The sequence below is a fragment of the Spinacia oleracea genome, chromosome 1, assembly GCF_020520425.1.
Source record: "Spinacia oleracea cultivar Varoflay chromosome 1, BTI_SOV_V1, whole genome shotgun sequence".
Lineage (NCBI taxonomy): Eukaryota > Viridiplantae > Streptophyta > Magnoliopsida > Caryophyllales > Amaranthaceae > Spinacia > Spinacia oleracea.
The window spans coordinates 125,484,325-125,502,873 of NC_079487.1; the positions used below are offsets into that span (position 1 = coordinate 125,484,325).

General features: G+C 35.7%; 2 protein-coding genes across 2 annotated transcripts; both read right to left on the reverse strand.

Annotated features, from left to right (window-relative positions):
• Positions 1-7,020: 7,020 nt before the first annotated feature.
• LOC110789506 (berberine bridge enzyme-like 8) lies at positions 7,021-8,975 on the reverse strand. Its single transcript, XM_021994185.2, has one exon. The coding sequence runs from the start codon at positions 8,865-8,867 to the stop codon at positions 7,248-7,250; it is 1,620 nt and encodes a 539-aa protein (XP_021849877.2). The 5' UTR covers positions 8,868-8,975; the 3' UTR covers positions 7,021-7,247.
• Positions 8,976-11,815: 2,840 nt separating this feature from the next.
• On the reverse strand, positions 11,816-17,299 carry LOC110789533 (pyruvate dehydrogenase E1 component subunit alpha, mitochondrial). Its single transcript, XM_021994223.2, has 8 exons — positions 16,490-17,299; positions 15,793-15,872; positions 15,252-15,329; positions 15,020-15,115; positions 14,864-14,935; positions 14,612-14,665; positions 14,439-14,504; positions 11,816-12,161 (listed from the first exon to the last, which is right to left on the reverse strand). Exons 1-8 carry the CDS (start codon positions 17,187-17,189, stop codon positions 12,117-12,119), a joined length of 1,191 nt encoding a protein of 396 aa, XP_021849915.1. The 5' UTR covers positions 17,190-17,299; the 3' UTR covers positions 11,816-12,116.
• Positions 17,300-18,549: the final 1,250 nt, after the last annotated feature.

Consider the following 18,549-nt stretch of genomic DNA (forward strand, 5'->3'; position numbering starts at 1 on the left):
TTTTTTTCTTATATATTGAACATAATTCATAAGATTTCCTTCCATTGTGAATAGTGTCAAGATTCTAAATGAAAAACATTTAGATTCGGAGGGAGTACTCGTATTGAAGTATCCTTATTAATCAATGGGATAAAACAAAAGCTACAGTAACAACTACTGTTGGGGTGTTAAAATGGGCACACCATTTTAGCCCAAAAGCCAATAAAACTCATTCAAGCCCAATATCACTTATAAGGCCTCAAAAGCCCATCAAAGCACTATATATACCCCTTAAAGGGCAAGGTAAAAGAGACCATTCTTTAACCCTAGAGAAGCTACCATACTCTCTTTTCCACCAAAATACTCTCAATTTATACATTACGGACTTGAGCGTCGGAGGCTCCGCCTCGGGGATCCCCCTTGGCCCGGAGTTCATCTTGCAGGCACTGTACGTGACCGGATCTCAATACACCAAGGACGTTCATACCATCGTTTCAACCCTGAAACAACTACCATGTACATGTACAGAGTAATATGTAAAATAATCCTTAATAATCGACAAACAAAGCGAATGCAGTACTAAATTACTATTGATATCAAGTTATCAACTGATCACCCAGGAGTGGTGATCAGCTAGGAGCTAGGGTACTGAAATTAGATGAATGCCTTAACTGGAATATACAGTAATATTAAGACTGTAGTACAGTTGGCATATATATAGGCAAATAGTTGAGGTTATTAAATAAGGTACGGAGTAACATTAACATATGCTGTCTGTTTTTTGTTGGGTTAATTGGGAGTGGGGACTCAGCTACAGCCTACAGGGGAGGGTGAGGGAACTAGATCAGGGAAATATTAAGTAAGTCCGTATTTATTAAAAGTGCGCAACTTGGCAAAACCATAAAAAACAAAAGCTATGTCTTCACGTCCCACACCAGCCTGTATGTATTAGACCGCAGCCTGTTACAAGTAATAAGTTGGTATAGACTATAAATTAAACTAAAGAAGGATGTGGGCCGACTATCGGGCCAGTCCCACACAAAGCCCACAGGCCATGAGCCTATCTGGGCTTGGCCTACGTCAATCCCACTTGTTACATTTTGGATCAGGCCCAGTCGGAAATTTCAAATTATACAAGTTCGTGTTCGTGTTGGGCCGTGCTTTTTTCGTGTCTCCGTCCAACACCATCTAACTATAAAGTATTATATTTCCTCCATCCCCAAATGTTTGCCCCATTGCTTTTTTATGGTCAAGGGTAACTATGAATTCTCACTAACATCTAAAAAATAATATAGTTATATGAGATCTTGTTAGTCTCGATTTACTATATAACTTTAGAATATCTTTTTTTAAAATAATTTTACGTATATTGAATTGAAAATATTTACATCTGAATTAAGTCGTGTTTTAGAGACTGTAAAATCAAATGGGACAAACATTCTAGGGACAAAGGGAGTATTGCCAAATGGCTAAGCCTATTACACACATATACCGAGAATCAATCCATCATATTTAGAGTAGCCGTAGATCTAACATTTAATTAGAAAAGAATATAAGATCGAGCCAAGCTGGTTTTAATCTAGACATCTAGTAGATTTTGTGACTTGGAGATCACGATTGATTTCAACTTCCTCCAACTTCTTGATTATATGGGCACTTTGATGGTAAGTTCCTCTACACATCTACAAATTAAAAGTTGTTTGGATTTTCAATTGGTTCACAATTATACTCGTAATCTAAAAGCCCACTAGGCTAATAAATACATGACATACTCACTCAAAGATCTCAAATCCTCTTAAAGACTCAAGACCCATCATAATAAAGTCCATCGGCATTTATTATGGAATACTATAAATAAATCGCCTCATGACACATCTCAAATTGTCAAGGATTACTCATTTATGCCTTTACACACACTTTAACCTAGAAAATTCTCCCTGCAATTCAAACCTACTCTTACTTCCTCAAGTCTTATAAGAGACAAGCCACACCATCAACTTGATGGTGTGACATGTTCACACTTATAAATAAACCTAACACGTTTAAAGGCATAAAACAAAGTAACATCGGCATAGAAAATAAAGTAACATCAGTATAGAAAACAAAGTAACATCAACATAGAAAATAAAGTAACATCAGTATATACAAAGAAACTCTAACATGAAATTGAAGAAAACGCAATAAAACAAAAAAAGTAACCGCGAATACAAGGTATAAGTAACATCAGCATAGAAATTCAAGTAACACCAATTTATACAAGGAACCTCTAACATGAAATTGGAGAAAATACAATAACTAAAAGTAACATCAGCATAAAAGGTCAATTAACACCGGTCTATGCAAGGAACCTCGAACATGAAATTCAAGAAAATGTAGTAAACACAAGAAAATAACAGCGAATACAACGTACAAGTAACATCATCATAGAAACTCAAGTAACACCAGTCTATACAAGGAACCTCTTACATGAAACTGCAATAAAACAAAAAAGTAACCGCGAATACAAGGTATAAGTAACATCAGCATAGAAATTCAAGTAACACCGATTTATACAAGGAACCTCTAACATGAAATTGGAGAAAATGCAATAACTAAAAGTAACATCAGCATAAAAGGTCAATTAACACCAGTCTATACAAGGAACCTCGAACATGAAATTCAAGAAAATGTAGTAAACACAAGAAAATAACAGCGAATACAACGTACAAGTAACATCATCATAGAAACTCAAGTAACACTAGTCTATACAAGGAACCTCTTACATGAAACTGCAATAAAACAAAAAAGTAACCGCGAATACAAGGTATAAGTAACATCAGCATAAAGTATCATGTAACACTCGTCTATACAAGCAACCTCTAACATGAAATTCAAGAAACTGCAGTAAAACAAAAAAAAAGTAACGGCGAATACAATGTATAAGTTACACCAGCATAGAAGTCAAGTAACACTCGTCTATAACTTTCTCCATATTAGTTGCGCGCGTCACACCATCAAGTTGATGGTGTGACTGGTCACACATGAGACGCACTGCTCTTACTTAGACATTGGAGTAGCTTTTCTCGGAACATTTTCAATGCCAGTTAATCTCACTTGCAAGTGTACATTCAAGCTCAATCCATACAAATACAAGCAAAGTCTTCTCCCATCAACGAATAGGCTTCATTCGAAGCGACTTGTTTGATACTCTGGCATAAAAGTATCCTAAGATATCGCGGATTGACCATCGCATATAGTAGCTTAATTAGAGCCTTAAACGAGTTGATAACACAACTTTACGAGTAATTGTTCATTTATCTTGTGAAAATCTCACTACCATTTCTACAATAAAAAACACGTGACAAAAAATAATCACATAAAAGCAGAATTAAAAATGGGGGCATGGGATTGGGCATGGCCGGTGGGGAAGATGACAAAGTAGGTAATTATGGTGGTCTTGTGGGTGCTTCCCTTCTTAGGATACTCTGCAGCAACATGGAAGTGTTAATAAAAGTTAAAAGTACCACCCCATTTTATTCATATTTATTCTTACTGTAAAACTATGAATATATAAATAATTAAATTAAATTAAATTAAAAATTTACAGAACAGTACTTTAGTACAATTTTATTGCACGGGTGCACCTAAGTACTCTAGATTTTGCTAAGCAATTTCGCATTAGTGCACGGGTAAACTTAATTATGTCAGACATCTTTTTGTTTTTTTGTCTTTACAAAAAATTATACTCCATTAGTTTACTTATTAGTTTATCTGTTTAGAGAAAAACAATGGTATTAAGAAATGAAAAGACTGGGTAAGGAAATAAATAATATAATTTAGAGTGTTTATAACAGAGAAGGGGATAAAGTAGGTGTTATTATTAGGGGTGTTCATAGTTCAAACTTGGACTGGACTGGACCAACCCGAATCGGATCGAAATTTTAATATTCAAGACCCGAATACTGGACAGATTATGCTTGGATTGGATCGAAAATATCGGTCCAAAACCCGAACCGGACCGTTTTGGATCGATTGTAGACCTATTTCTATATATTTTTTATTTTTTCTACAAATTATGGTAAAAAAGAAAAAATATATATATAAAAACCAATTGTTTAAGGCCTTTTTGTAAGATAAAAGTAAAATATATCACAATGTAATAATATTTACAACATAGTAAAGGAGAGAATTAAAATTTTGAATAGTTTATACTCCCTCCGTTCCTAAATATGTGTCCAGTTCCCATTTATGGCGTTCTCTTTTATGTGTCCACTTTTCGTTTTTGGACATACACCTTTCCCACTTTTCTATACACTTTTCCCACTTTTCCATACACTTTTCCCACTTTTCTATACATCATTATTACCCTTTCTTACACATTCTACACTTTTCCCACTTTTCAATCACCACCTCCACTTTTATTTATACTTTATCAATAAACAATTATCTACTTTTTCCTTTCCAAAAAAAAAAACATTCTTAATCATTACCTCTTACACACCATTCAATTTTATTAATTACCGTGTACATGTCCAAAGTGGACACGTATTTAGGAACGGAGGGAGTATTATATTTTATTAAGAAAATATCGGTCCGGTCTAAAACCGGGTTTTGGACCGGACCGAAGACCGAAATTTGATATTTCTCGACCCGAAGACCGGACCGATTGTCTTTGGTCCGGTCCAGTCCAGTCTGGGTCGGTCCGGTCCATTTTTTCGGTCTGGACCAATTTTTGCATACCCCTAGTCATCATTATTCACATCTCTCCACAAGGATCTCTCACCATGTTAGTATACTTCAAAAATGATAAAGGTCGCAACATGCGACATTTAAGCCGTGTTACAATGATGACATGACATGATTATGTATAATAATTTAAATCGGAAAGTAAAATATGTAACTTATATAACCTATTATACATGTTTCAAAAAAAGGTAAGAAAATCTTAATATTTTAATTTATTTCCTTCTTTATATCAACTTCCCTATTTACATATTTCCATAGTAAAAATATTGCATTGATAGTAAAAATATTCCAATGACACATAGCCTACGTGGCGATTATATGTACCAATTTAACCTCGACCCGTTGTACAATCATAGCAGACTGCACTTGACCATTTTCTTGACCACTTCCCTCGTCAACGTCATTAGATTGCACTTGCCCACTACCCCCACTAACATTAGTAGATTGGACTTGCTCAAGTCGTTCATGAAATTGCTCTATGCTAATAACCTAAGCTACTGGTTGGATAGGTTCTAGTGGTTGGGAAGATCCTAGTAGTATTCTCCTGGCAGCAATACTCTTGGGCATTTTATGCAAAATAAGGGTTGAGTTAAGTGAAAGATTTGAACTAGATGGAGCAGTGATCTCTTGTTCAATCAGATTTTCCATATCGGGCAACCCTATAAATAGGAGGAGAGTTAGTCCACTTATAAACCTAATTCCACAAGCTTATTAGGTGTTATTTTCTCCCATTTTTCTCCAACGTGGGACAACTCACATATGAACAACATGGTGTTTCAACAAAAATATATACTTATCAGTGATCATAATCAATTTCAAATAACAATCAACAATTATATTAATTCATCAATATATATATAACAAAACATAGGAATATATTTTAACCTACTTAAAATTTGAGGGAATGCTAATTAAGAAACATATATAACTAACCTTGATTTTCTGCTTAAATTTACTGAACCATTCAGGATATCCATGGATCTTAAAACATTGATCCTTGTATGGCCTATCATATATATTACAATGATGGCATATTTTTTCCATTTTTTCTTCCCCTTCGTTTTTAGGGCGCTAATTAACTTCATTGTAATTATCAAGCACACTACTAATCTCTTTCTGATTCTGAACTTGCAACCCTATGTGATGAGCCTTGTTGACATAAGGAAGTGGTTTCATACTTATGAGTTAATTATGATATTTTGCTTCAAATTATCACAAGCAGTGTTCAATCTCATAAGGAAGAAGTCTATCACTTTGTTCCTTTCTTCTCTTTCTGCTAGTTTTTTCATCAAAACACGAGTACATTTACCTACGCTCACATTTTGTGCTAACACCGTGGACTGCTTGCCATTGTAGGAACAAGGTTGTGTTTGAAAGCTCGGGTACGTAAGGTGGATGCAGTGGCACACTACAAGAATCTATATCTTTAATGACAACCTAATAACGACGGGTCAAAAATTTCGTCACAAAAGTCTTTTGCGACGGGGATAACAACCAAATAAAGACGGGAACAACCGTCGCAAATGTCTTTTCCGACAGGATTTTCCATTAATGACGGCCCCCTGTTATGACGGGTCCATGACAGAAAATCTCATCGTTAATCAATGATTATTGGCCTTTAACGACGGATTTAATGGTACAATTTCTTATAGTGGCAGTAACAGTAGCAGTAGCAGTAGCAGCAGCAGCGAGTTTTACAAGGTTTATTGACCTCGTCCCCCAAAGATTACAAACTTTGGCGGAATTAGATTTAACTTAATATATTGGTTGCTTCTTTCTCTCATAAAACAAAATAAAAAATCACTCGTACACTAATTAAGCATGTTATTTTGGCCCTACAATTCCAATGCCTTGTTGAGGTAGTCACATAGTAACTCTGTTCTTTTTTAGTTGCATCGTTTTGACTTTTACACTATTTATATATTTTTCTTTGATCGACTTAATTTGATGATTATTTATACATAAAGAACATAGTCATGTGAAATCTTATTAGATTTAACTAGGGGTGGATTTTAGTTATGTTAGGGGTGGGCCTGGCCCCTTCGACCGAAAAATTTTATAGTGTATTTTTAGTTACGACCCGCCTCCAAAATCTGTGTATAAGTGTATAATTTCGTAGTATATTGCTTATTTTTTTTTTCAACTGATCCCCCTGTAAAATTGTTCAAAATCCGCCACTTGAATTAACTATGTTTATATTTCACAATATCATTTGATTCAACCTTAAATAATTAAATACTGAGTACTCAAAAGTTAGGAGTACTATTTTTGTTTTTTTCAGGGAACTTAGGAGTACTAAGATGCACTTACTTTTTAAGTAACAATAGTCGCTTTCATTATATACGTACAAAGTATTATACAATTTAATTAACACGGCAACAAGCTAAGACAACAAGTAAACAATCAACATACAACTAAATATTTAACATGACATATTACATGCAAGATTAAAACATAATCAACCCTATGTTACAAACAAATCAATATAAGCAAATGCTTCATAAACTTTAAAATACAAATCTATTCATAATTTAAGTGTTTAATTAATGTGGAAGAATCGGAATACTTTGCTCATTCCTGAAGAAGTTATTTGGATCAACCATAGTCTTAACTTTCACCAACCTATCAAAGTTATCCTTAAAATACATCATCCCATATCTTTTACCTTCAACGTAGCTTTTAGGACCTTGATGATTAATTCCCAAGTCAATATCCCTATAATTAAGGAATGCTTCCCTAGGGTTCTTTGAAACAAAAGGAGTCATATATGCATGCAACTTTCTTGTCAAATCTATATAATAGTTCGATCTTTCATTCTCTCCTTCGTTCCAATTAGTCGCATATTGGAGCTTGAACATGTTTCCGGCCCGGTGTGGAAACGGTGTCGTGTCGGCCCGTATTTCGGCCATTCGGCCTCCGTACGGGTTGAACGTAAGTTGAGGAGTTCGTAATTCAACCATTATTTTCCATAGCACTTCTAACCCGTTTCTTGGAATCGGGTTCTTCAAATAGTCCGACTTTCTTTTAAGGGAAGTCAAACTTGAAGGTTGCCTATTTAATAAAGTCTCAAGTGGAGTTCCATTAGCAAAGTCAGAATAGAAAAGTACGGATTCTAACCAACTCATCTCATGACAATCTGACTTTTGTAGACCTAACAAGGGAAAATTCTCATGCACTAAGGAAACAAGGGTTTGTGTGTCACCTAAAAATAAGCATCTAAACGTTGCTTGGTTTGTCAAGAGGCCGGTTTTTGTCGAGTTTGTAACACCTAGGGTTAGCCTAATGAACGCGTTGTGATCCAAATTCGGAGCAACACGTTGATATTGTTCAACAACGTCAGTTAGGTTCTGGTCCAACGTTCTTAAAACCCTAAAAACGGTTACCTTTTCAGGAACCTTAACCAATTTTATTTTATAAGAAAGAATGACACAATAACTCGAGGCACCCCCACCTCGAATAGCCCAAAAGAGATCCTCTCCCATACTTGCACGATCAAGCACCCTACCTTGTACATCCACAACTTTAGCATCCACAAGATTATCACTTGTAAGTCCATATTTTCTCATCAAATTACCATAACCACCTCCGGTGATATGGCCGCCGGCGCCGACTGTCGGACAAACTCCGGCAGGATAAGCATGAGTACTACTCTTGTTAGCAATTCCATAGAATACTTCACCAAGGATTGCACCGGCGTCCACCCAAGCCGTCTCCTCCTCGATATTGACGTCGACTGACCGGAAATTGAACATATCAACCACGAAAAACGGGACTATAGAGATATAAGAGAGACCCTCATAGTCATGACCACCACTTCGGACTTTCATCTCAATACCATGTTCCTTGGCACACAAGATTGCTCCTTGGATGTGGGAGACATGAGTAGCCGTTATAATAAGTAAGGGTTTACTAGTTGTGGTGGTGTTGAACCGGAGATTTCTTATGTAGGATTGTAACACGGTTGAGAAGGCGGTGTTTTCCGGTGCATAAATGAGGGGTGATATTGGATAAGAATCATTTGAATGGTTTGTAAGACATTTTATTAATCTATTTTGAATGGAATTTTGGTTTGGAACTATAGTTGTTGCTTCATTTGGAGTGATAAGAATTGGCAACAAAAATAAGGCTAAAATGGAAAATATTGCAAACTTTTGGAACTTCATGTTTGTGTTTTTGGTATGGACCTAGCTTATAGAGATTTTGATAGTGGTTTAAGATTATCCAAGGTTTAATTTTTATATATTTATAGGAAGGAAAACTAGCTAATAATTGTATGAACATGGATAATTAGTAACGTATTCCATGAAGTTTTCTTGAATTTAATTGTTAAGAATTTGGTTTTGATTACATCCCTTTTCAATTTAATTGACTAATACAAAAAAATACAAATTTTTTGAAGACCAGTTTGTTGAACTTCAAATTGTAAGTATGAAATCTTGAGGTGCCATGGTTGATTTTTCTTGTTTTGAATAATATAAGATGGGATTGGATTAATTAGGTGGCCGGAAAATGACTGCATGATTTTGATTAATATACACTAAGTATGTAGTACTACATATGTACGCAAGCCAGTGGCGGATCTTGGGGTAAAAAAATTGTAAGGGTCAAGGTGTGGTCCTTATTTTATATGAAAAAAACTGATTTTGTCTGGAAATAGAAACTTATTTGTGGTTAAATATATTTGAAAAAAAAACTTATTTTTGCTGAATTTATATTATCTGAAATGATCAGAACTTAACTAAATTTATCTGAACTTATTTTGTTTGAAATAAGTCAAATACGTTGAACAGAACATCATCTTAAACATTTCAAGACATAAGTATATACGGAGTATTTAATTAACTATTAATTATGCCATAATATTTTATGTGTGTAGATTACTAAAAGATCTATTGATTACACAAGAAATGTGTGCTTATATATTTTTCTTTTTTAAAAAAGAAACTGGTTTTACACGAACGTAAACACAAACTTTATTTTAACATTCAATCTTAAGTACAAGTACTACCGATATTTTATGTGGATATTAAGGAGCTCTATAGTTTTTTTTTGTTTTTTTTTAATAAATTATGAGTAATAAGACGAAATTATATCCAGGTCTTAGAGGTCGATCAATAGTTGATTTATGCAGAAGAGATTCTTCGGGATGCAAAGGAAATAAACACATGAAATAAATAAATCAATTGTGCACATGCATGATTAAAGTCAATGTCCATTCTTTCTAAATTTTAAAGGGAGTACGCAAATGCTCCGTATGCATCACTATACCAGTCAAAGCATTTGCATTAATCATTTTCAATTTTAATTTGATGGCTGCTGATTATTTTTATTATTTTCGTTTAGTGAAATAATCAGTTTTCAACCTCCTTTTGTTTTTCTTTTTTTTAAAAAAAAAAAAAATGTTTAGATACTCCATAAGTTCATAGTTATATATCTTTCAATTGTATTTTCTTTATCACGAAGTGAAATAGAAGTATATTCTATTTGGTTGGAATTAGGAGTGTGTTTTATTTACACCATAAGAAATTGTACCATTTACGATGGGAAATCCCGTTGCTAAAGGCCAATAATCATTAGAGCATATTACATGTATGTACCCGGGTGCACGGTGCACCCTCTTATATTTTCTCCTTACATATGAGGAGAAAATATAGTAGGGACCATTAACGGGCATAAAAATACCCTTGAGTGCACGGTGCACCCGGGTGTACCTAATAATTTTCAAATAATCGTTGATTAATGACGGGATTTCCTGTCGCGAACCCGTCATAAAAGGCGGTTGTCGTTAATGTAAAATTTCGTCGTTAATCCGTCATAAAAGACATTTGCGACGGTTGTTCCCGTCTTTGTTTGGTTGTTAGCTCCGTCGCAGAAGGCTTTTGCGACGGATTTTGACCCGTCGTAAATAGGTTATCGTTAAAGATACAAATTCTTGTAGTGTTACATGATTTTAACTTATTTTACCAGAACTTAGTTGAACTTATTTCTACTTATTACAGAATAGCAATTCGTATAACTCATCAAAACTTGTTCAGTTATAAATTAACCTTTATTTTTCCTAAACCTATTTTATCTGAAATTATTATAATATTTAAACTTATTTTCCTGAAATAAAAATAAGGTGAACAAAACAAAACATAATTCAAATTAATTTCAGTCAAAGTTGTTATTTGTTAAAACAACCAATACAAACATATTCTAAACTATAATTAGTATCTCACTTTACCACCAAATGATCTATTGTGTTATATTTTTAAATCAAAAAATTATTAAGCTAGAACTTATGTCATATTGACCCCAGCCAGTTTAATAAAAACTCTTTTAACTTGACTAATCCTATTAGGTTGTCCTTTCCAGTTACTGTAGACAGGAGTATAAGCTTAATAAGCTTTCTAAAAGCAACAAAATAGTAATTTAATCACCTGCTAGGTTACGTAGCAAATTTTAACATTCAAAGTCTAGCATCACTTAATTACGTATAATTGTAATTAAAGAATGATTGGCAGAAAAATAATAAAGTAATATATAAATCTTCTCATCTTTGTTACTAATTATAAGTTCCTTAATTTATACTTCATTAATATTTAATAGTCTACCATAATAGTATAAAAAATAATAACAATCTATGGAGTACAATATACAGTAAGAGTATTTTTTTTTTTTTTTTTTTTTTTTAAAGTTAAGATGAAGGACCCTACTGCACTGGTACCTCACACAGGTATTTCCAGCCAGCTTTACAGGTCAGACTCATTGGAAGTGAGGGGGGATTATAGGGAAAATCCTCACTCCCAAAAAGCCCCTAGTAGGGTTTGATTCCATAACCTTGAGGTTATGAGGCCAAACCTTTACCACTAGGCCAAGCCTTGCTTGGTTACAGTAAGAGTACATAATTGGAAAATTCTATGGAAATAATTGATCAGAGAGTCTAATCCTACGTATGGTTCAAATCTTCATGCTTACGCAAAAATGTCGTATGGATTTGCTCATTATATACGTATATTGTTAAGAAATCATTACAGAACGAAGAAAGTACAATACTTTAAATGAAAATCAAGTATACTTTCTACTCCGTAAATTTTCAAACATTATTACGGTTGAAGGAGTACTCGTATTAGTTCACTACTTTCAATTATCAATTTCAAATAGTGTAACTCTGTACACAAAACGTTTGATGTCAACCGTGCAGTTTTTAGCATTCGACCTCTTCTGGCTACGAATTTCAACACACCATACAATTACCAAATGATTAAAAAAAATTGAACCAATACAATCATGCCATTTGTGCAACATGATATCCTCGAAACATGAAATGAGGATAAATCGGTTCACCCGTGCACTAAATGATAAATCGGGTCAAAACTTTTATTTGAAGTTTCCATCTCAAATGACTCACATCAGAACATCACTTTGGCTCATGGCAGAGCAGTTCTAAGCACTTTCCTGTCTGCGCCGAATGACTGCAAAGATAACAAATTAACATGCCGATCAAACACAAATTTAGTATATAACTAAACATCACACAGTATCATTATTAGCACACATTGTAGCAGTTATACAGTCACTTAAAATCCATAAATAATTCCGCCCATATACTAAGAATGTAAATTTGGTCATACAATGCCAATAATTTGTTGAGGCAGTCCTTCATCCATGAAAAAACAGCAGTAACCTAACACTGAAGTCAAGAATGATGAGACAATTAACTACTCTCAATTTCTCATGACCATATAAGTTCACAGCTTGTTAAAAGGGCGTTCACCTAGATATCTGGTCAAAGGCCGTTGATGAATGAGATGATTTTTCAAAGGTCAAAAATATTTCAATACTAATTTCGGGGTTGGGATGAGATCAAAAGAGCAATTTTTAATGTCGATTTTCATTCAGCTCCTGGTATTGATGGTAATGGCAGCTGCTTTTATAAAGCTTCATGGGAAGTGGTTGGTAAGTATGTCACTGAAGCAATGAGGGAATTGTTCTCTAATGAGAAGCTGCTAAAGGAACTAAATGCCAAAAATTATTAATTTGATCCCAAAGGTAAAATGCTCTCTATCTGTGACCGACTACAGACTAATATCTTGCTGCAATGTCATTTATGGCATGTTTTGTGCTTTCAACCCAAAGAGAGGGGGAGGGGTGAGACAAGGGGATCCCTTCTCCCCTGAATTTCAGTTTCAGCCTATACGCAAAGCCGTGAAGTTGAACCATCTACGTTTTGCTGATGATCTTTTGATCGCAAGGGTGAGTTCTAATGTGTACACCTAATGCTTCAGGGCTTACTGTTGTTCTCGGCCATCACGGGTCTACAAGCAATTTTTTCTAAATCTGCCGTCTACTGCAGTGGTATGGAGGAAACTGACGTCAAGAGAATCACAGAAGCCTCTGGCTTCCAGCTTGGTTGTCTCCCTTTTAGGTACCTTGGGGTTCCCATCAATGCAACCAGGCTTAAAGTGGCTGACTGTGAGCAGCTACTTGACAAGATGACTGCTATAATCAGGATTTGGAGCAGCAGGCACATCTCTTTTACCGGGAGACTTCAGTTAGTAAATTCTATCCTAATGACTTTACATGTATATTGGGGTCAACTCTTTTTGTTGCCAAAAGACATATACCAGGATATGTAGCTTGGGATCAGGTTTATACTCAAAGAAAATCTGGTGGCTCGGCATCAGGAACACCATGCTCTGTAACCACGCTGCAGTTGGGAAATTGGTGTGGGGTATTGCTAAAGAAAAGACTCTTTATGGATGAGATGTGTTCATGCTATGTATATCTGCAAAGTAACTGGTGGGATTATGAGGCTCCTGCAACCGCCAGCTCTGCGTGGAAGAGTATATTCAAGGTGAACAAGGATCTCATGGCTCGGGTAGAAATCCATAACTATTCCCCTAATCTGAAGTACAGAATTCACAGTCTACAAAGACTGTAGACTTACAGGGAGATCACACTACCCGAGACTGGAGTTACAGTGTGTGGAACAAACTTACAATTCCGAAACATTGGTTCATTCTTGGCTAGCTAGCCTGGGAGGATTGCAAACTAGAGCAAAACTCTTCAAAATTGGATTCTGTGACAACCAGGAACGAATTATTTGTGGCTTGCAGCCAGAAAAAGACAAGCATTTGCTAGGGGATTGCACTTATAGTAAGCAGTGTATTGACAATATCTTGGGTTGGTTGGGAATTCAATCCAGGAAAGGAACTTGACAAATGACAACTGTTCAATTGCTTTTGTGGTGCAGACAGAATTTCAAGGTATATCAATTGCTTTTGTGGTGCAGTCAGAAATTTAAGGGATCTCAATTCAGGAAAACGGTTCTTGCTTTTGCTCTAGCTGCGGTTCTTTTTCGGGTTTAGGGAGTTCTTCCAAGCCCTCCTCTGGAGAATTTACGATGTGAATGATTTTTGGTGTGAATACAATTTTTTCTTACCAAGAAAAAAAAATGGAGTTGGGAAAGCTATGTTTACACCATGACACTAATTTCCCAGGTCAAATCTCGTGTTAATCACCACAGAAGCTCACAACTCAATTTTGGATCACAATTAATAATTAACTTATCACTTGTATACATTGTGAAACCATTCTAAGCATGCACTCTTATCTTAGAGTCTATGAGATTCTGTGTAAACTGAAAAAACCAACCAAACCCATTTCTTCTATTGGGAAAGTTCCAAAACAACATGAGAAAACACATGAAAAAAAAAAGAGTTGGTTCAAGGAAATGTGTGGACACTTACCTCTGCCCCATAACCTTTCACGTAGATATTTGTAAAAAGATCAGAATTCTCAGGCATGGGACTCTCCTGGGATCACAAATTAGCAGCAACTCAGAAAACAATAGATCTTGAGACCAAAAAAAAAAACAAATAGATAACGAATACGTAAATAGAACATAGAAAGAAAGTTTTACCTTGGCCTTAGCAATAGCTTCATCTACTTCTTTCCTAACCTCCTTTTCAATATCCTGCATCAAGGCATGAAAAGAAAACAGATTAGATAACAAAATTTCAATTCAATGTAGTCTTATTATAATTTGACGTGGCCGGGTAATAGTCAGACGTCATACTCATAGAGTCATAGAAACTTCACACGAAACTGTACTACAAAAATAAAGCCCGAGAACAAAATCAACAATGCAGCTCCTTCAAACAAACAGCATTACCTTTAGGTCCTTTTCTACAGCAATATCATGGGCCAATATCAGCTTCCTGACCCTCTCAATGGGATCACGTTCCTGTGAAGAAATGCATCAAAATGTTGTATAAAATCTCCAACTGAAAAAATTAGTTCCATTGAAATTCACAAACTAACTTTATACCTGTCTAATGCCTGATATCTCATCACGTGTCCGGTAGGTGCTTCCAGGATCAGACATTGAGTGTCCATGATACCTGTAAGTGTCCATCTCAAGTATCTAAAGACAGACACAGAAGCAAAAATGATAAATAAGGACAGAAATGCATCCCATGTGACATCAAAATCTCAGAAAAACAAGTCGCAAGAACCTTTTAGAAAAGAAAAAACAAATGGATAGCGTGACATATACTTACAATTGGCCCATTCTTCAAAACATACTCCTTCGCAAATTGGCAAGCTTGTTTCACTGCCAATACATCCATACCATCAACCTGAACAGAGAAGTTCACCAAGAATATTATGAGACGATAACATCACCAAAGTGCATACCTTTAACTACCTACTCGGTTTTTTTTACAAACTAAGCAGTTGACTCTACCCAACATTTGTTATTATCTATATGGTTGCACTACTGGTAGATCACCAAATGCTACTAGTAGGCTCTTAACATTTCACTAGATGAACAAAAACTCTTTGAGATATACTACAATTCTACGAAATAGAGTTGCTTATGAAAACAAATAAAGACATTCAACAACTTTTTAAAAACCAATCAATAAATACTACCATTTAGCATCCTTGAGCTCCATGTTCTACAACAGCAAAAACATAAGCCCTAAAAGTTCCTAAATTTGGAAAATTGGCTAGCACCTTTGGACCATTATCAGCGTAAATGATTATAATGAGTATTCAAAATACCAATAAACCAAAAACGAAAACCAAAATATATCAAACCTTTAATCCGGGAACATAATCTCCACGTTTGTAATAGGCCGGACTCTTTGCAGCCCTCCATTCTGCAGTTCCCATACCATCTAAAACAAATGCAAATCATGAATCAATTACAGCCACTAACATCAGTCACTAGGCATAACATTAAAAGCCCAATGTACCTAACATTTCTAGATTCCACCACAAATACAAATCCAATAAGAACTAGAACAACAATGATAATTTTCACCGAGATTTTGATTATTGGGCCGTGTGTCAACTCCATACAAATACAGAAAGAAAATAAAATGCTAATCAGTTCAACAATGGCACCAAATTCTTTTATCTTTCCTTTATTATTCCTATAAATATCAGTGTCCCAATGTACACTTGTCGAGTTCTGATTATGTTTAGTGAAGTATATTTTAATTAACTCCTCTGCAAACGAGGTTTTCTTAATTGGCATACTATAGTGTTACGAGCAAACATATTCTCATGCTTAAATTATCCGAAAAATTAACCCAATTCCCAAATTCAGCTCTTTACCATTAAAACTCACCAAACAAAAACTTCAAATCAACTCCTTTGTTTGGGGGGATATAATTGATTAACTAAGATCACAGCAATTCATCCAAATCCAATTACAAGTAAACAAACCAAAAAAATTACCAATAACAAAATTATAATTGTTCTCACAAATAAAAGTCAAATAATCACTTACAGTGATTGTTCTCGCAAACGAGGATAGCAGGCAGATCCCAAAGAGCAGCCATATTCAAAGCCTCAAACAATTGGCCTTGATTAGCAGCACCATCTCCGTACAACGCAAAACTCACAGTATCTTCCTTCTTATACTTCTGAGCAAAAGCCAGACCTACACCCAATGGAACCTGCGCTCCAACAATTCCGTGACCGCCGAAGAAACCTGAATCCTTCTTGTAGAAATGCATCGATCCACCTTTACCCTTAGAGCAACCATCCCGTCTGCCCATCAATTCGGCGAAAGCGCTGACAAGCGATCCCCCGCGGGCGAGATAGATGCAATGGTCACGGTAGGCTGTAATTATATTATCCTTTTTGGTAATCGCCGCTTCCATCCCGACGGCGACGGCTTCTTGGCCGTCATAAAGATGGCAAAATCCTCGAATTAGCTTGGCCTTGTAAAGAGAATCGGAGGCGATCTCCATACGGCGCATGAGGGCCATGGTGCGGAAGTAGTCCATGAGTTCCGCCGGGGTTGTTTCGACGGAGCGGGATGGGGGTTCGATGATGTGGGATTTGTAAGGGATGCTGGTTTCGATGGTTAGGGTTTTAGAGGAATCGGTGGAGAAGGGGCGGTGGAGGTGGTTGTGTGCGGTGGTGAGGGGGCGGAGGAGGGAGGAGAGAGATTTCGCTCGGTTGACTCGGTGGAGGAGCGCCATGGTTGAGAGAGAGAGAGAGAATGAAATGGGGATCGAAATGAGGTAAAAGAGGATTACGGGAATATGGACTTGGTGGACCGATGCTATATGAAGGGGAAAGTATCAAAGTAGCCGCAAGACAATTGGTGTTGGCAACAACTTTTTAATTTTGGAATTTTAGGTATTTTGGTCTTGGTATAATTGGTAAATTCAACAACAATTTGGACCTGATTGTTGTGTTAGTGACAAGTGTGACTTCAAATTTATTTTAACTAGAAATTAAGCTTGTCAACGATACTCTAATACTTCGCAAAACATTACGAATAATATATATCTAATTTTGAATAGTGATATCTGAATCATTTGTAGTTTTATGTTATGAGTGACTTTACAATTGACTAACAAGTCCGCGACTATATTATCTTCCTTATAGACCAATTAAAGAGAGCAACTTCTCACTTTTATAGTAATGTAAGACAATCAAACAATGATTGACAATGTGGACACTCTCTCCTCCGTCCACTAATACTTCGTAAAGCATTACGAAAAATATATGTCTAATTTTGAATAGTGATATCATAATTATTTGTTTTTTTTTTGTGTAAATGAGCCCACAAGGGTGGGGATCCCAAGATCACCCGAAACCGGGATGGAAGCTCTAACCAACTGAGCTATTCATCACTCTCATATCATAATTATTTGTAGTTTTACGTGTTAAGTGACTTCACAATTGATTACCAAGTCTGCGACTATATTATTTTTCTTATAGACCAGTTAAAGAGAGCAACTTCTCACTTTTATATTAGTGAAAGCAAACAAACAATGATAGGCATTATGAACACTCTCTCCTCCATCCATTCGCCTTTGAACTTTGAAAATGCTTGACTCCATTTAAGTCTTTAGTTTTCCTTTTCCCCATTATTTTTGCTACTCATCAAGACCAATCTTTATTGCTTTTATTTTTGCCTTAAAGGACAACCAAAAACCACGGTTTATGTTTGATGCGGATAATGTAGTATCAGATAAAATGGTGGAAATTCTGCTTGTTTTAAACCATTTTGTTATCACCTAATTGTTAATGAGAGAACATTTTACAGTTTTCCATGAATTTTGGCACCGGGGCTAGTCACTATGTCCACCACTAGCGAAATACACCCTTCATTGTGGCCACCGTCTTTAGAACGGTTACCTCACCAAAGTCGACCCTCATTATCATTACCACTATTCCTCAAGGTAGGTTTTTGCGTCAATGTTTTTGGGGGATCTTGCCTCATATTAATTCATCGCCTTCGAATCACTCTTTAATTTATACAGGTATTATCATTGCTGTTGGTGTTGGCGATTGGTCTTTCGAGATTTGTGTATGAAGCAGAGGACAAAC